Source organism: Sciurus carolinensis, chromosome 2, assembly GCF_902686445.1.
Source record: "Sciurus carolinensis chromosome 2, mSciCar1.2, whole genome shotgun sequence".
In the NCBI taxonomy this organism is placed as follows: domain Eukaryota; kingdom Metazoa; phylum Chordata; class Mammalia; order Rodentia; family Sciuridae; genus Sciurus; species Sciurus carolinensis.
The window spans coordinates 109,366,237-109,384,614 of NC_062214.1; the positions used below are offsets into that span (position 1 = coordinate 109,366,237).

Here is an 18,378-nt window from a genome sequence, read left to right on the forward strand (position 1 = left end):
CAGGAGATACCAGCAGCAAAGGAGTAGGAGAGAAGAAACCCATCAGGGTACTCAGAAGAGGAGTGGAGAGAAATTTTGCCATTTACAAATTTTTAAGCATTCCATCATTTTCTCTCTGGAAAATAGATTCAGAGAGGGAGCCTAAAGGCAACAATTCAAGACAGGCGTTTCCTGTGCTGAAGTCGATAAAGAGCCTACAGTCATGGGACAAGGTGAGCCAAGCCACAGGGCTTACTGACCTGTCATTAACTCCTCCATCATTATGTGTTTTCATTAAAGGATGGCAAGAGAGGTGATGGTGGGGGGAGGGAAGAGGAGATGATGTGGCTGTGGTGGGGTAGGTAAGTGGGTGCTGGTGGAGAGGAGATGGTGGTGTGGCTGTGCAGTGGTAATGGGTATATGGTGGTGGTAAATTGGTGGTCACAAGTGTGATGACAATAGTGTTTAAAATGGATTTACATCCTTATCCCAGGATCATCATAACCTGACTGTTCACAGTTCACTGGGCTGTGATACAAATGAGAGACACCTCAGGAAAGCACGAGTCCAATGAAAGGAAAGGGAAGGTGAAGTTCAGGGAACCAAGTAGAAGGGGCAGAGGCAGACATAAACGTCAAGCAGACCTGGAGGGTGCAGAAGCTTCAGAGACCTCTGCAAGGGTCTGTCAGCATGGGCTCGGGCCCGAGGCTCCTGTGGTACCTCTGAGAAACGCTCCTTAGTGCTGACTCAATGTTCTTATTGGTTCACTGTCTGAGCAAACACTGACTGGGTAACTATTGTGTTCATCACCCTGCTGGGCAGGGGATGCAGTTATGAAAAAATGCTACCTCAGGAAGCTCAGTGGGAGGGACTGCAGAGAGAAAAACAGGTGATGGCTATGAACTAAGTGCAGAAAAGGGTGAAGCAAGCTGGGGTTGTGGCTCAGTGGTACAACACTTGCCTAGCGTGTGAGGGATCCTGGGTTAGAGTCTCAGTACCACATAAAAATAAAGGTATGTCCACCTACAACTAAAAAATTTTTTTAAAAAAAGAGTGAAGCAGAGTCTCAGAACTCAGAGGACTGACCTCCGCCTGGAGGAGTCAGTGACAACTTTAAAACGAGGTGCCTTTGGATCTTGGAAGATGAGTATGCACCTACCAGGTAAAAAGGCAGGAGAAGAAACCTTCCAGACTGATCCAGAGTCCAAATGGATCCTTAAGCGTGGCTCTTCTATAACACTGTGGTCATTAAGGCATTAAATGGACTCAGATACACCAAGGGGCAAATCACCTGACTGTTCACCATTCTACCATCCACCAACACAACCAGTCTAAGGAGGCAGGACTTGTCCTGGGCAGCTTTGTGCAAACAGAGAGGAATCGTTTCTGGTTTCTGAGTACTGCCATTTTCAATTTACAAATTTCAGCCTTCCTGTGGCTAGGTTATTATTTCAATGACCTAACCAACCCACTGGTAGACAAGGTGGCAAAAGGAGCATCTAGGGACACCAGGATCAGACACATAGGAAAGTTCCTTTTCTCCTCTGCCCACTTTCATACTTCTTCATGTTGAACACTGTCAGGTCTTGCCCCCACTTTTATGTCATTGGAATCTTCCATCAGCTCCATCACTAATGAAAGAAGTATTAGAAGAGGTAGGATGTTTTCTTTATCCTTCCCTTCCACTCTAGAGCTGTAAGCTATAAAGACTGGGAACTGATGGAAATCAGAAGCAGGAGTACCATGAATTTGCCATGTCTTGGAGCCTGAAGAATTTTGCCATCGGGGTCAGATCACTTCCCTGCAGTAGGTTAGACTGTATTCCATGGCTGTGAGCAAAAGTTTCTCCCTCCCAGCAACTGCAACCACTGCAGCAAACACTGCAGACCACCTTTCAGACTAGGGAGACTCCCAACAGCCCTCTGCCATCAGAGAAATTTAGAAGTACACAACTTCTTGACTGCATGAGGAATTGAACTTTCTTTTAACAGTATTGTGCCTTATTTTGGACTTGCCAATGATATTTTTTAAAAAATTCTCTGTTCCTTGTCTTTTCTCCTCTCTGTAAAATAAGAATTGATTGACAGATTCCTATCAGACCACCTCCTCGTAGAGTTTCTCTGAATGGCATGGTGCTGAGAGCTTGGTGAATCCCTAGGTCAAAGAGCACACATGACCTCAAGGGAGCTGGTTATACTCTCAGCCTCACTCCTCTCCTCTTTAGGACAAGAGAATTGGATTCAGGGATCTCAAAACAAGTTCTAAAAATTACTTGATTGTGGTCTAAGAAAAAATGGATAGGGATGAACAAAATTCTGGGTCTTATTCATTGCTTGGAATTGGGACCAGAAAAAGAGATCAACAATGAAAACAAGCCTTGTTCTCTATAATAATAGTAACAACAACTGTCCCTTGTAATGGGTTTTAATATGTCTGACACTATACTAAATATATATATATATATATATATATATATATATATGATCTCATTTAATCCCTACAACTCTGAAAGGAGGGGTGATGATTGTAAGGAGAAGGAAATTGAGACTCAGAGTGGCTAAGTTATTTGCCTGAGGTTGCACAGCTAATAAGTTGAAACAATGACTTGAACCCTTGTCTCTGACTTCAGAATCTCTGCTTTTACTTATATTGTCACATTTACCTAGTGTCTGTGATTTTTATCTTTTTCACAACAGCTCTGTGTATCAAGAGTTGTGATTTCCAGGCAGCAAAAAACAATGAGGAACACCATACCAAGGCCATCAGTTCCAGGCACCTCATTGTGCGGAGAGGACAGCCCTTCACTATCAGTCTGCACTTCTGTGCCCCAGTCCACACATTTCTTCCTACCCTGAAGAAGGTGACCCTCATTGCACAAACTGGTAAGTGGACAGGCCTAGACATCTTTGGCAGCAGGACTGTGGGGTTTCTCTCTCCAGCACAAAGGAGAGAAACAAAGGAACAAATAGCCCACGCTGTCTAGGGGTCTTAAGAAGTCCTGCCCACCTGGAGGCCACAAGATGGTGTGCATAATAAATGCTGTCTGTTATGACATAAGAAATGCTCATGATAAATGCTCAACAGTATTGTCACTAAGGGGTTTCTTTGGGTTGTAAATTTAATTTTTGCAGAAAAGCCTGAATGGGATCTAACTTAGGGTACATATAATATCTAATTGCCACTATTTATTGATGTACTACATGTCCAATATTGAACCCAGTACTTCATATGCAATATCAGTCCTCACATTGGCCTCCCGCTCCCCCCACTTTTTTTGGTATCTGAAACCACTGAGTCATATCTCCAATCCTTTTTTTTTTGAGACAGGGCCTCAAATTGCTGAGGATGGCTTTGAATTTACAATTCTCCTGCCTCAGCCTCCTGAGCCACTGAGATTATAGGTGTGCACCACTGGACCCAGCCTTTCCCCCCTCTTTTTTCATATTTTTTATTGGTGCATTATAGTTATACATAATGCATATTTGTTGCTACGTATTAGGACATGCACACAATATAATGATATAATTTGCCAATATCATTTCCCAGTATTTCCCATTCACGTTGTCCTCAGGAAGCAAGTAAATCATTCCTCCATATCTATGGGTTCCCCCATCCTCAGATTCAACCAACCACAAATGGAAAATTCCATGGGGTTGGGGTTGGGGTATGTCTGTACTGAATACATACAGACTTTTTCCAATGTTCCTTAAGCAATATAGCACACCTGGTTTAGTGGTGCACGCCTGTAATCCTAGTAGCTCAGGAAGCTGAGGCAAGAGGATCCCAAGCTCAAGCCAACCTCAGCAACAGTAAGGCATTAAGCAACTAAGGGAGACCCTATTTCTAAATAAAATGCAAAATAGTGCTGATATTTGGCTCAGTGAGTGAGTGCCCCTGAGTTCAATCCTTCAATCCTTAGTATCCCCCCCTACACCAAAAAAAAAAAAAAAGCCCAGCATAATGACTCCTCACATAGGACTCACATTGTATAAGGTATTGTAAGATATCTAAAGATGATTTAAAATTATAGGAGGATATTCATAGGTTATATGCAAATAACTATGCCATTTTATGTAAGGGTCTTGAGTGTTCTCAGATTTTGGTATCTGCAGGAAGTCCTGGAAAAAAAAATTCCCCACAGAAATGGAGGAAAGACTATATTACTATGGCCATTTCATTGACTACATAGATCCATGAGCAACAAGAGCCTGTGCTCTCCTATCACCTTTTACTGTTCCTCATTATTGGATGGGCCTCTTTCATTCTCTTCCAACACTAACTTTCACCTCCCCCATCTTTGTTATACTCTGACTTTCTTATTCTGAGTTGTGACCAAGAAGTTCAAATGACTGATTTATCATTGTGGGATCACAGGACAGCAGCCTTCCAATACCAACAAGACCCGAGTCACTTTCCCCATTTCCTCTATGGGAGACCAAAAATGGTGGAGTGCAGCAGTGAAAGAGAGAGATGCCCAGTTCTGGACCATCTCTGTGACCACACCTGCAGACGCTGTCATTGGCCCCTACTCACTCCTGCTGCAGGTCTTGGGTGAGAAGGAACACCTCTTGGGCCAGTTCACAATGCTCTTCAACCCCTGGAGTAGAGGTGAGTTTGGACCTAGGCTAGCCTGGGCTGCACATGGACAAAGGCACTGGAGCTGGGATGCAGGTCTGGGAGGGAGCACTTGCTGCAGGCTCAGAGGGCAGCTCCCTCCAAAGGCAGCCCCAGCACGCAGTTACTGCAGTTGCTTTCTCAAATCCAGCATCCTGTCTTGGTGTCACCCTGGCAGAAACAGCCTGGGACTTCCATTGAAACCCTGGTGCTGACTCAGGTTATTTTGGTCACATGAGTTGAGACACACTCAGATGTTCCTAGGAAAGTTACACTTTATTAACTGTACAGCTGGAAAAGACTTCAGGAATGAAGAAACCCTTGGGATGGACTTCTCTGTCATCTCCTTGTCTTCTTCAGTCTGGCTCCAGGGTGTTGTCAGGTTTTCTGGGGCCAGGGCTTAAATTTGAAGGACCCTCTTTAAGAAAAACAATACAAAAACTTTGAATTGCTAATCCCCTCCAAGAGGGAGATCTGTGGAAGGGTCTGTGTTAATGACAATCCCCAAGCTTCATCAACTTCACAGTAAATGTGCTACTTTTGCTTTGCTTCTTTGCATTTGTTTGTTCTGTTCTTGAGACAGATTGCAGGGTCCTCTCCATATTGACCTGTCCAAATATCTAACTGGAGCCCTGTAATTCAGCCAGCCTATGGGTGGGTTCCCTTGGGTCAGGCAACGTCCTGTGGCTCAGTAGGTGGCCACCTCTGGTAAAACTGAGCCCTGAGTGAGGCTAGGGCTATTTCATGTAGAAAGGGCCATATAGAGGGGCTGAGGTTGTGGCTCAGTGGTAGAGTGCTTGCCTAGCACGCGTGAGGCACTGGGTTTGATTCTCAGCACCACATAAAAAAATAAAGATATTGTGTCCATCTACAACTAAAAATATTAAAAAAAAAAAAAAAAAGAAAGGGCCATTAGACGTGATTGATTTGCCCAAATTAGGACCCAATGGGGCTTCTTCTCTTCCTTCCCATTCCAAAGATTGGATCTTCCCTTTCCTTTTTAAATCTGCCACATCCACCTTAATCCTTTGGGCTCCCTGAAGGGTTGACTGGGAGAATGGGAAATAGTTCCTCCTAGCTTCCCGTCCTTGAGACATCAGACCCTGAAAGATCCCTTTCATTTCGTGAGTCTCTGTGTCAACCTGAGGCCCCCTCCCCTTAAGGCAGGGAAGGGAAGTCAGAGGAAACAAGGGAAGTAAAATACCCTTCACAGTTACCCAGGTCCTGACTGTTTCTCTGAAGCCTAGAGTCCTCACTTTCTCTATTTCTCTCATCCAGGGTGGGGTTTTCCAATCTCCACTCTGTGCTTTGGATGGTCTTGCCTGTCCTCAGTTCAGACCCTCTCTCCTGCTCCAAAGGGTAGGCAGATGGAGCAACAGATGGGAATTAGTGTCCATTCAGGTGCCCTTACTCCATGTGGGTGAATGTGGATTCAGGGCCTTCAGCTTGACCCCATGGCATGGCCTTCCACATGGTGAAGGCCTTTAAGCCATTTCTCCAAAAACAGGCCTTGGGGTATCTCTTGCTAACTGAGTCCAAATCCAGAGCTAGGGCCTGGCAGCCAGATTACAGACCAGCTAAAACAGTTGTAGAACAGTGCTGGGTTCAAAGGGAAGCCAGTCTTGACTGGTGCCAGGATTCCTGACTTCATGCTCAGTGTGCAGGGAGTCACCTACGGAGGCCTTTCATGTGAGTGTGCAATTGTGCATGGAGGTGCTGGTATGGGCAGTGGTGAGTTGTTGGCTCTGGTCCACTGAGAGGTGATCCAAAGAGGTTCAGAGAGTTTCTAGCATCTGTCTCAGCACACTTGGAGATGGAACTTTCCTGGATTCAAAAGGAATTTTTACATCATGATGAAAGTCAGGCCATGGACTTTATAAAGGAGAACTGCACCCCAGCTGAGAAGAGGTAGTGGTGCTGCCTGTGTTCTTCCCAGATCCTAGAGCCAAATACCTACATTTGAAGTGATTTCTGAAGAAGTGACATCTAACTGACTTCATAGAGAGTACTCAATGGATACGCAGGAGTTCAAGGTTCCTTGGAATACAGTTCTGTGATTTTAGACCCCAGATTTTTCAGGACTTCCTGATTTCTAATATCCTATCTTTCTCTTACTCGAAGTACTTTCATTTCAACTGGATGCCTGCGGAGGGCCCATTAGCTTCTCTGGATGGCCTGGAAATCCATTTTGGGGGGTTGGGCGAGGCACTGGGGATTGAACTCAGGGATACTTAGCCACTGAACCACATCCCCAACCCTTTTTTGTATTTTATTTAGAGACAGGGTTTCACTGAGTTGCTTAGTGCCTTGCTAAATTGTGGAGGCTGGCTTTGAACTCATAATCCTCCTGCCTCAGCCTTCCAAGCTTCTGGGATTACAGGCGTGCACCACCGTGCCTGGCCTGGAAATCCTTTTAATAGTTTTCAGGACCTAATCTAATCACCCCAACTCCTTCCCACCACCAGGTCAGAGATAGGACTTGGCAAGCAGAGCGGTTCCCTGTGCTGCTCCAGCTTCCTGGAGTGGGCCATGGCCTCCTCCAAAGTTGCCCAGCCTAGCTCTGGGGTGAGAGAAGCAGAAGGGGCATCAGGAAGAGATAGTGGAAGTTCTAGACCGAGGGTAGAAGTCCACTACCCCTTCCTATCCTGTTTACCTCCCACTCCTCTTTCTTCTGCTCACTCCTGTTAGCCTATGATTTCCCTTGGGCTGATACTGCTCTGTCTGCAAACACCTTCTGGGAACCATTCTTCTTTTTAGGATTGTTTTGTTCCTATCTGCCTGGCTAACATGAAGGCCACACCCTGACTGATCCAGGGATTCTGGGCCAGGTCCCAGAGGGGACAGTGGAAGAGGGACTTCTCCCTCAATCTTTATTAGGCCCAGAGCTGCAGAGGAGGTCTGTAGCCAAATCTAACCTGGGCTAGGAAGGCAAAGACCTGGGTGTGGAGGGCAAGCCTGGTACCCTTCAAAGTTCTCCTTCCTTCCTTCTTCTTGCCAGAGGATGATGTATTTTTGCCAAATGAGGCTCAACGCAGGGAGTATTTGTTGAACCAGAACGGCCTTATCTACCTGGGCACAGCTGACTGCATCCAGGAAGAGCCCTGGGACTTCGGCCAGGTATTAGGGACCTCCAAGGGAGGGAAAGGACAGTGGCTATCCCATAATCTTCCACGTTCAGGTCAGACAGAGTTGTCAGATCCAAAAGCCCCCAGTTGTGAGGTCATTACTTTAGCACATTTTGGCACTGTGGTACCTCCCTTTCCACTCGGTCTCACCACACCATCTTCCACAGCTGCCAGAGTTATCTTCCCCAAAGTTATGACACATGAAGCCTCTATTAAATTCCCACTATGTATAGGATCAAGACTAAATTCCTTGGCCTGACACCCAAGGCCCTTTCAACCAGGTCACTGCTTTCCTTTTCCCACAAGCTGCCCAGTGTCTTAGATGCAGGGAATCCAGGCTGAATGTTCTCTCTGCCTGCTTCTCTCCTTTATCCCCTAGAAAACTCCTATCTATCTCTTAAGATTTTCTGAAACAGCTTTCCCCAACCCCTAAAAGCAGAGGGATTCTCTCCATTGCATTCTCTCCTCTGCACTGGTATCTCTATAGAGCCCTATAATCTAAGGGCCATGTATGTATCTCTAGTTCTAAACTGGGGGCTCCTACAAAGCAGGAGTTACCTTGATATTCTCCATACCTGGCTCAGGTGTGCGGCAGTAGGAACTCATGATATGAAATAAAATGAAACAGTGCTGTCTGTCCTCAAGAGTTCACACCTCTCATGTGCATCAAACAACAGAACAGGCAAAGGTCTGGATGCTGGGACACAGTGACCAGGGGGCCCAGTGGGAGAGAAGGAAAAGACAGAACAGGAGACAAGGAAGCAGGAGAGGAAGGTCCAGAACCTAAGTCTGGGAGGATGAGATGATGGGGCTGTCCTGGGGAATGAGGGCCTGACCTGGAGACCCTTCATTGTGGCCCTGTGTGGTCTTACAGTTCGAGAGGGATGTCATGGACATCAGCCTTGTCTTGCTAGGCATGGACAAGCACGTGGAGAAGTGGAGCCAGCCTGTGCATGTGGCCCATGTGTTGGGCACCTTGGTGAGTGAGAAGTGGGGAGCCAGAGGGAGGAAGAGATGGGACAAGAGCCCTTTGACAAACCTTTCCCATCTCTATGCCCTGGAAGTCCTCAAGTCACAAACAGCGCCCTCCTCCTGGGATGTGGGGAATAGTTCCCAGAGAAGGGTCCCACTAAGGAGGGGAGAAGGACAGGCAATAGCCTCCACAGGGGCAATAAAAGCAGAAAGAGGTATCATCCCTCCAGAAAAAAAGGGGCTGGGGTTGTAGCTCAGTGGTAGACTATGCTTGCCTAGCATGTGTGAGGTACTGGGTTCATCTCGGCACTGCATATAAATAAATAAAATAAAGGTCCATCAACAACTAAAATAAATATATATAAAAGCCAGCTGAGGAGGAAAAGTGACCTGGGATTCCTCAAAGGACTCCTCCCCCAACCCATCCACTGCACCCTCCCAGCCCCAACTGTAGTGATTATCCTACTAGTGCTTGCTGCTACTGTGATCAAGGGACTTGTCTTTATTTCTAGATGGTCCCTAAGAATAATGCAGACCATGAAGGTAGCCTGGTACTTTTCCTTGTCTCTAAAAGTTCTTCCACAGGGGTAATGTGCTATTTCCTCAGGTGCCTCTGAGGTCCACTCTGAAAAGGAAGTGAGGACCAAGGCCAGCCTATGTGGAGGAAGAAAGCCTCCAAGACCAGGGTAAACCAAGTCAAAGGAGTGAGGGCAAGGGAAGCTAATGACCCATGATCAAGCACTTCCCAGCAGCTCTCTTGCTCCTCTCTGTGGCTCAAGCAGGGGGACTTATTTAAAAGGCGTCCTGGGCCTGACCTCTAACAATGACAACCCAGTGGGTCTAGGATACAGCACAGAAGCATTCAGATTTAACAAGTCTCTGGTGATTCTGATTTGTGCAGTGAACTTTCATGTATTTCATGTATTTTATGCTGTGTGACTCACACTGACACCCACATATTTCCCCAAACAGCTGCAAACTCTCAAGCAGAGGAGTGTTTTGCCCATTCCGAAGACCCAGACTGCACAGGAAGGGGCCTTGCTGAACAAGCGCCGAGGAAGTGCACCCATCCTGCGGCAGTGGCTCACTGGCCAAGGGCGACCTGTATATGAGGGTCAGGCCTGGGTGCTGGCCACTGTTGCTTGCACAGGTACAGAGCAGGCAATGCACAGGTCAGTCACCTGGGCTGCTGCTTATTATCTGTCCTGTGTCCTGAGTTGTCCCTTGGCCTTCCATTTGGGAGGGACATCTCCAAAAGTAGGCACTGCCTCCACTCTGCAGCTTTTCCCTCACCTTCATCACATCCATAAATGGTTCAGTCTTACTAAGAAACCACCTCCTTGTCCTAGCCAATCCTTCCTGACAACTTTTGCTTCTTTTCCCCTCAGCAAAGTTGGGCCCTTTTGCAAATTCTGCTCCCTGTTACTTTCTCTCAGAAACATTCCCTCACTTTGCTGCAAAAGAGCAAACTCTGTCCTCTATTCTGCAGTCCTTTCCCATGCTCTGTACTCAAGTGCCGTGTAATTCATACCTCCTTGACCTCCTTGACCAGTCTTTATATGTCCTCTTCTTAGGTGTCAGTTCTAAATTCCTAATGCTGTGCTCCTCCTTCCATAATGTCACCTGACATTTAAGACAAAGCCTATCCAAAAGAGACACTGAAAATTCTAGCCATATGCATTGTGTCCACTCCCCTGGGCCCAGGTTCTCTGCTCCCTCTGACACCCTTCACCTCTTCTCTGCAGTGCTGCGATGCCTGGGAATCCCAGCCCGTGTCCTTACCACATTTGCATCAGCCCAGGGCACTCACGGGGACCTGTTGGTGGATGAGTATTACAATGAGGAGGGGCTCCAGAATGGAGAAGGCCAGAGAGGCCGCATCTGGTGAGAAGCCCAATCCAGGCCAGAAGAGCTCCAAACCCATTTGATAAAACCTCATGGGAAACCCCACATCCCCAGTGGCCATGGCACTGAGAGTAGGCTTCAGGACTCTTGGAGGCAGGCACTAATGGCCAGTCCTGTTGTGTACCCGCCTTCCTGGGAATGTTGCAGTCACTTTTACCATCCCCATGGTAACAATGACTCTGCTAGTCTGCATTTCTAGAATCACCTTAATGCTCTTTTTCTTCCCATTCGCATTTGATACCTTCAGGATCTTCCAGACTTCCACAGAGTGCTGGATGACCAGGCCTGATTTGCCCCAGGGTTATGATGGATGGCAGATTCTTAATCCACATGTTCCTAATGAAGGTGAAGGTAAAACCTGGGAGTGGGCCTAGGACTATCCAGGGGTCTCTCAGAGAGAAAACAGGAGCAGCAGGTGGGGGACCTATGTTCTCAAAACAGAAGCAGAAGGAACAATGGCAGTTAGTAGAAGGCTGACCTGATGCCAGCATGCTCAGTCATCCTGGTCATGTGTTATAAGGAGATCAGGACCACCTTAGTGCAACACACAAGGAATTTGCACTTCAATGAAGAGAAGAGGGTCTTAAGATCCTGGATAGTGGAAGTACTAGGGCAAGAGAGCATGGTAGGTCTTCTGAGATTCTGGATATGGATGGGGAAGGTTTCAGGACTTAAGTCCAGAAAAGGAAACTTCAGCCACCATGGAAGGGTGGCTCTTCCTTGCTCAGGAACAGAACTGGCAGATAGCAAGTGCTCAAGGAAGATGACCTGTCCCTGTCATATCTGTAGTACAGCTGACCTGGGAACCCCCATGTATGACACATGTTCCTCTGAGGTCCTTCCCAGCCAGTTTCTGAGAGGGTTCCTGCCATATACTATAACCAAAAAATATTTTTACTTTGTGATTGGAGTCTCATCTCTCTGATGCCCTCTTAGAAACTGCTTAGCATCACCTCTGACCTGGAGCTTGGGTGGTAGGAAATAGGGGGCAGGGTAGGGACTAATGTGATACAGCTCTGAGTAGAGCAGAGGAGAGGTCTGGGAGTGGTTCTTTTACTCTTCAAACTTTCTCTCCCTCAGTCCTAGGATCCTATGATCTTGTCCCAGTCAAAGCAGTCAAGGATGGGATACTGGAGCTGACCCCTGCAGTGTCAGACCTTTTTGCTGCAGTAAATGCCTCATGTGTGGTCTGGAAGTGCTGTGAGGATGGAAAACTAGAATTGACCAACTCCAATACAAAGTATGTTGGCAACAACATCAGCACTAAGGTTGTGGACAGTGATCGCTGTGAGGACATCACTCAGAACTACAAGTATCCTGCAGGTACTGACCAGGAAAGGGCCCCAGGCTTATAGGCACTGAAATGAGGGGTGGATATAGGCCAGACAGATGTAGGCCAGGAAAAGTTCCAAACCTTTGTCCATCGTATCTATCAAGGTCTTGCAACCCTGCTGGACACTATTGACCCTTTGGACCAGATATATCTTTGTTGTAGGGGGCTGTGATCATAGGACCTGTAGCATCATTGCTGGTCTCTATCCATGAGATGTCAGCACCTCTCACATACCAGCTGTGACAACCAAAAGTGTCTTCAGGCATTTCTAAATGTTGTGGGGGATGGAGTGTACAATTGCCCCTGAGTTGAGAACTACTGCTGTAAGACAATACACTCAATACTAGGCCCAGTTTCCAGAAAAGTTGTTTTTTTTTGTTTTGTTTTGTTTTTTGTTGTTGTTGTTGTTGTTGTTTGCAGTACTGGGGATCAAACTCAGGGCCTTGTACTATCAAGGCAAGCACTCTACCAGCTGAGCTATCTCCCCAGTCCTCCAGAAAAGTTTTGATGTTGCCTTCCTCTCTCCTCCTCCAACTCCTCAGCTCTTCCTTCATGTTAGTCAGTGGCATTTCTTTCCACCTATTTGTCTAAAGAAGAAGGGAGTCCTTCCCCCTTTTACCTCCACATATTATCCTCACATGAATCTGCCTCCCGAGTTCTTGTCCATTGCCTAGAATTAATCCAGGCCTCATTACCTCTTGTTTACAAGATTACAAGAGTTTGCTAACTGGGCCACCTGCCTCTAGTATCTTCATCATGGTTCTATTTTCAATTTTCGGTTTCCAGAATGAGCTAAGATACAAATATCATTATGCTCCCCACCAACTCCAGAATATTCCATGGCCCCATTGCCCTTGGAGTAAGTCCAAATTCCTTCACATAGGGAGATTTAATTCCCTGAAAAACTGTCCTCAGAGACAGTGTTGACTTGTTGCAAAGCTTACTCTCTCCTTATTTAAGGGGCAAATTTATTGCAGTTGAAGAACTTGGTCTTGAGTGGCTTGGAAGAAACACATTATTTGTGGTGGCTCTGCCTAACACAGGCTTTTTGTGGCTAAATATGACCTTAGAGGTTTGCAAAGTTTTTGTGACTTTGGTATCTGAACTTTAATTAGAAGGGTCTGTACCTGCTAGGTGACAGACCTGCTTTGTCTCTTCCTTATTCCAGGATCTCTTCAAGAAAAAGAGGTACTGGAGAGAGTACAGGAAAAGAGAATGAAACAGCAGAAACGCAATGGCATCACACCCTCCAGCTATGAGTGGGCTGATCCTCTTTACCTGTTCTTGGAAGCACCCAGCTCCTTTCCCTTGAGAGGGGATGCCCAACTCTCAGTGACCCTGTTTAACCCAAGTGACCAGGAGAAGGCGGTGCAACTGGTAATTGGGGCCCAGGCCCTGTATTACAACGGAGTGCTTGCTGCTGAGCTCTGGAAGGAGAAGAGGTCTCTTACACTCAGCGCCAAACTGGGTAACTCTACGGCCCCACCAGACATCCCTGACACACCAGGCTCCACCCTGGGCACTGCCACAGATCTCCAGAGAAGGCTTTCTCAATCAGTCATTCAACACATATTTATTGAACCTGACACTAGTGAAAAAAATCACAATTTCAACTGCAGTCAGATAAGCAAACAGACCTATCATAGCAGTGAGGAGGCACCTGAGGAGGTGAACAGAGTACAGTGGCAGAAGAGTATCTCACCCAGGCTGGAGTGGGCTGCCCCCAGATGACTCCCGCCATACTGAGTCTTGAAGGACAGGCAGGAGTGACATAGACAGAAAAGTGTCTGGCATTTCAGACAAAAGGAACATGTGCACAGATTCCTCCTCCCTGAGATTCTTGTTTAATTAGTCTGGGTGGGGTCCAGACACTGGTACTTTTTTTAAAGCTCCATGTGTTCTAGGGTTAAGATTCCCTGGACTAGAGCAGTCATTCTCAAACTTTGTCTACATCAGTCACATGGGGAAGTTTAATGCTTGGGCTGCATCCAGGCAATGAAATCAGAAACTCCATGATGGACACAAACATCAGAATTTTTTAAACTCCTCAGGTGATTCCAATGTGAAGGCAAGTTTGAGAAACAGTGGGTTAGAGTTTGTCTACAGGATTTCCTGACCATTCCCTTGCCTCCAGAATCTCCGTCATTGTTCCCTCTCCAAACACAGGGCAGTGACAATAGGAGCAGGAGCATTGGTGACAGAACTACATGGAGCCCAGATCATGATGGGTCTTGTATATAATGCTAAGGAGTCTGGGTTTTGTTCTCTGAAAAAGGAAAGAAGCAGAGAATGGGAAAGAACTATGTGAGCAAATATTCAACAACTATTGTGTATCAGGTTCTTCATTCAGCATCATCTCATTTAGAACAAACCATTCCATTATTATGAGATCAGGACACCGAGGCCAAAAGAACTTGCCTTGTTCTAATTCATGGGAACTTTTCCGCAATCACATGGAAGCAGTCTACCAAGAGGGTTGGTGGAGGTCGCAGTGGGAATGGAGGGTAAGGGTAGGGTCTTGAGCAAGTGTAAAGTTTATAGCTGCTGTGGGTAGTCAGGTCTCTTTCTGAACTTGGTAAGACCGTGAGTTCTTTGCACAGTGTAAGGAACTATGGTTTGTTTCAGGGGTGTATGCACTCACCCCTTTGCACTGACTCTGCCCATCATATGTTTCAGTTAAGAGAATAACCACCAGCCTGTCCTTCTCCCATTTTGAACGAAACCCACCTGAGAATAGCTTCCTCAGACTCACTGTAGTGGCAACACATTCTGAATCTGGTCTTAGCTGCTTTGCTCAGGAAGACGTCACCATTTGTAGACCACACCTTGCTATCCAGGTAGGCACTGGTTCTTTCCTGAATTGCTCTCATCTGCTGCCACTCTGATCATTTCAGAAGGAAGATGAGACCCTCAAGCCTTAGAGTAGATGAGCATGGTGCATAATTACCTAACAATGCTAGGTTTGAGAACTCTCTTCAAAGAGATGACTTCTTACATGTAGGATTAAAGTTTAAGTTTTTCAACTTCAGATGGTTAAGTAAAGGTTTCTAAACGTACTTAACCACACTTAATAATAGGCTGTGTTTATTTAGCCTTTAGTATTTTTACCTCTTTTATTTCAATACAAAAGTCTCTTAGGTGGAACTGTTTCTATTATTCAGATGAAAAAACTGAGTCCTAGAGAGCAACATATCCAAGAGCATAAATGTAGGAAGTTCTAGAAGCTTATGGTTCTTGACCCAACCCTCTTTCCACAAGTCTACCATGGCCAAAATGAATGATATCTGGTCCCTGTTGAAGGAGTTTAGTAAAGGAGACACAACATTTTGTCTTCTACTGCTTTAAGAGAGGTACAAAGTCATTATGAGAAAACTGAAGTAAAAGAGATTAACTCTAGCTGGTGGGTTTATGGACAATTTTGTGAAGGAGATGACATTTATCACGTGCTTTGAGACATGGGTATGCTTTCAGTGCAGAGGTAGAGGAAGACCACTGAAGGCAGAAAAGGACACAGAGAGGTGCAAAGGAAAGGAGCCCAAGGGGTGTGCTGGGGATGGGAAAGTCCCTGATATGGATGGAGTGTCCTTATGCAGGGGAAGAACAGACAAGGTTGGAAAGATGGGTTTGGGGCAGATCGTGAAGGACCCTGAATGCAAACTAAGCTAGATTCTGAAGGCAATGGGAGATCCTTCAAGACTTCTAAACAGAGAACAGGAACCATCAGAGTGTTAGTGATGGATCAAGGGTGAGAGTAAATGTAGGAAGATTGGGGAGAAGGCAAAGAATTCAGCTGGGCAGCTTGGGTCAGGGTGGAAGAGATGAGAGGCATAACTGAGGAGGGAAGGGGGGCACAGGAGGGGAAGGTGTGATGGTTCTGTGCCTTTTGTATCACTTCACATGTTGCCCCTTCCCACAGATGCCAGAGAGAGCCAAGCAATATCAACCTCTTACAGCCTCAGTTAGCATCCATAACTCCCTAGACTCCCCCATGATGGACTGCGTGATCTCCATCTTTGGAAAGGGGCTCATTTACAGAGAGAGGAAATACAGGTAAGAGACTGCAAGCTTCTTATCCTGTTGATACATCTGGACAGAAAGGCAAAGACCCAAAAACAATGATTAAAAAATCTTTTTCCCATGGTTTGGAAGCGAAAAAAAAAAAAAAAAAAAAAAACTCCAGAAGTTGAATTAAATGAATTACATGATTAAGACTACCAAATGGCCTCTCTGATCCTGGGACCACTATATCCACAGGCAGGGGTGAGTAGCACCTGTGCAGGCCTCTCAGGCAACCAACCACTTCACCCTAGTTATTGCCCTGATCATACAGGGAGAGCCTGGGTATTGCCAGTGAATGTGGGAAGTCAGGGCTGGGTGCTAGAAAACATCACAGGGAGGGTGAGCTGCACTCAGCTGCACTCTATCACCACCACGTACAATTTTAATTTATTCCCTATTATTCTCATTCCCTACTTGCACTCACACCACTACCCTTCATGTATTTTTCTATATGTGTATCCTTTCTATATGTATAAAATGTATACTGTTTCTTCATGAGTATTTTTAACTTATATAAATGTCTACTTGTATCTTTTCACTAAGAACTGATTTTAAGATTCACACATCAAGTTCATTGTTTTTACTACATAATAATCCATGATGTACATCCATCACTTTTTACCACTTCACTCCATGATGACAGCCACCCAGAGTGCCTACAACTTTGACACCATAAATATTGTTGTAGTGAACAGCCTCATGTATGTCCCCTTATATGCTTGGTTTGATGGGGTCAGGGGATATATATGCCCAGGTATGAAATTGCTGGGTTACAGGATATGATCTGGTTTGACCAGGTACTTTCAGATTTGTTTGCAAAATGGCTACAGAAATCTACACTTCCTCCAGCAGTACATGAGAGTTTCTATATTCCTATCTCTCTGCCACTGGTAGTAAAACCCAGCTTTTTAATTTCTTCCAGTCTAACAGAAAACAAGTAATATCTTACTACTGATCTAACTTGCCACTCTTCCTGTTTCTTCACTGTTTATACTTCCTCCTCTCTATATAGTTTATCCTTACCTTTGTCCAGTTTTTTGTTGTTCCTGCCATTTTTTCTTGTTGATTTGTACGAGTTCCTGTGTATTCTACATTCTTGTTGATTTTAGATATTGTAATATTCTTTCAGTATGTCCACTGCATCCTTCATTGGATACACAATATAGAGTTCAAAATCCCTATTTCTGTCTTCCTTGAGGTCCCTGACAGTCAGGTTATTGAGTTGCTGCCTTAGCCTCATAGAACTAAATGACCTCCCTTGCTAGTTAAGACAGAAGGAACTGCCAACATTTTACCAGACTTTTATGGTCTACCAAGTCCACTGTATGGCAAAACTCCTCAGAAGAAATCCACACCATTCTCTCAGTCACCAAAAGGTCTTCAGCAGGCCAGGAGGCTGACAGGGACTCCAACTACCACCTACCACACAGTGATATTCTCCCAACATGCCTGTTCCACCTACAATGCTCAGCACTAAGTGAGGGTTCCAAAACTATAGTATTTTTCAAACATACTCACATCCTATTACCAAGAACTGACAGACTGAATGACAGGTGATGAAAGAATGCATCCTTCAATATTCTTTTCTTTTGAACTATGCAGTTGCCCAGTGTAGGGAGGTTCTGGCCTTCTATTCCCTTCTAACCACCTCTGGCTTAAGAGCAATGTACATAGATGATTTTTCTCATGGTCCACCTCTTCAAGCAAAGACTGGAGTTACTGTAACCAGGAAACCAATAGACCTGTTGACAGAATTAGCACCCACTTTTTCCTTTATTTCAGATTAGGTTCTGTGCGGCCTGGAAATACCTTGTGCACCCAGTTCCAGTTCACACCAACACAGCTGGGGCTCCAGAGGCTCATTGTGGAAATGGATTGCAACATGTTCCAGAACCTAACAAGCTACAGAAGTGTCACTGTGGTAGCCCCAGAACTTTCAGCCTAAACTTTCAGCTCTTATCACCATTCTTCCCACCAACTCTTGAAATTACAGTCTAAAACCAAACGTGCTGGGGAGGTAAACTTTATCAAACCAATGCCTCTCCACTCAGGTTGAGGGGAAGAACCAAGAACAAAGTTAAATTCCAAGAAACCAAAAGATCTGTCACCCTGGCTTAAAGCAGCCAGGAAGGCTAGTTGTTTTAGAATAGAACCACTAAATCTGAGTAACAAAAGGAAGCCTTTAAAAAGGTACTCCGATAACTTTTCAAAGTATTTCTACATATTTGGAGTGCCTTTTCAGAGTACATTCAGATTTTCTAAGTTTGGGGCTTTTCACAACCATTTTATTATTCAATAATACATTCACTAACTTAGAGGCAAAGGAAAGAACCTAATAAGCAAATCATTCTTCTGTTTCTGATGAAGTAGGATAATATTAGCTAAGAGTAA

At 45.4% G+C, this 18,378-nt stretch overlaps 1 protein-coding gene across 1 annotated transcript; it reads left to right on the plus strand.

The window, feature by feature from the left end:
* The first annotated feature begins 202 nt into the window (after nucleotides 1–202).
* Epb42 (erythrocyte membrane protein band 4.2) lies at nucleotides 203–17,932 on the plus strand. The gene is made up of 13 exons (XM_047541890.1): nucleotides 203–212; nucleotides 2,676–2,861; nucleotides 4,354–4,587; nucleotides 7,592–7,710; nucleotides 8,593–8,697; nucleotides 9,663–9,840; nucleotides 10,436–10,574; nucleotides 10,843–10,946; nucleotides 11,676–11,918; nucleotides 13,097–13,396; nucleotides 14,605–14,765; nucleotides 15,845–15,978; nucleotides 17,770–17,932. Exons 1-13 carry the CDS (start codon nucleotides 203–205, stop codon nucleotides 17,930–17,932), a joined length of 2,076 nt encoding a protein of 691 aa, XP_047397846.1.
* The last annotated feature ends 446 nt before the right edge of the window (nucleotides 17,933–18,378 follow it).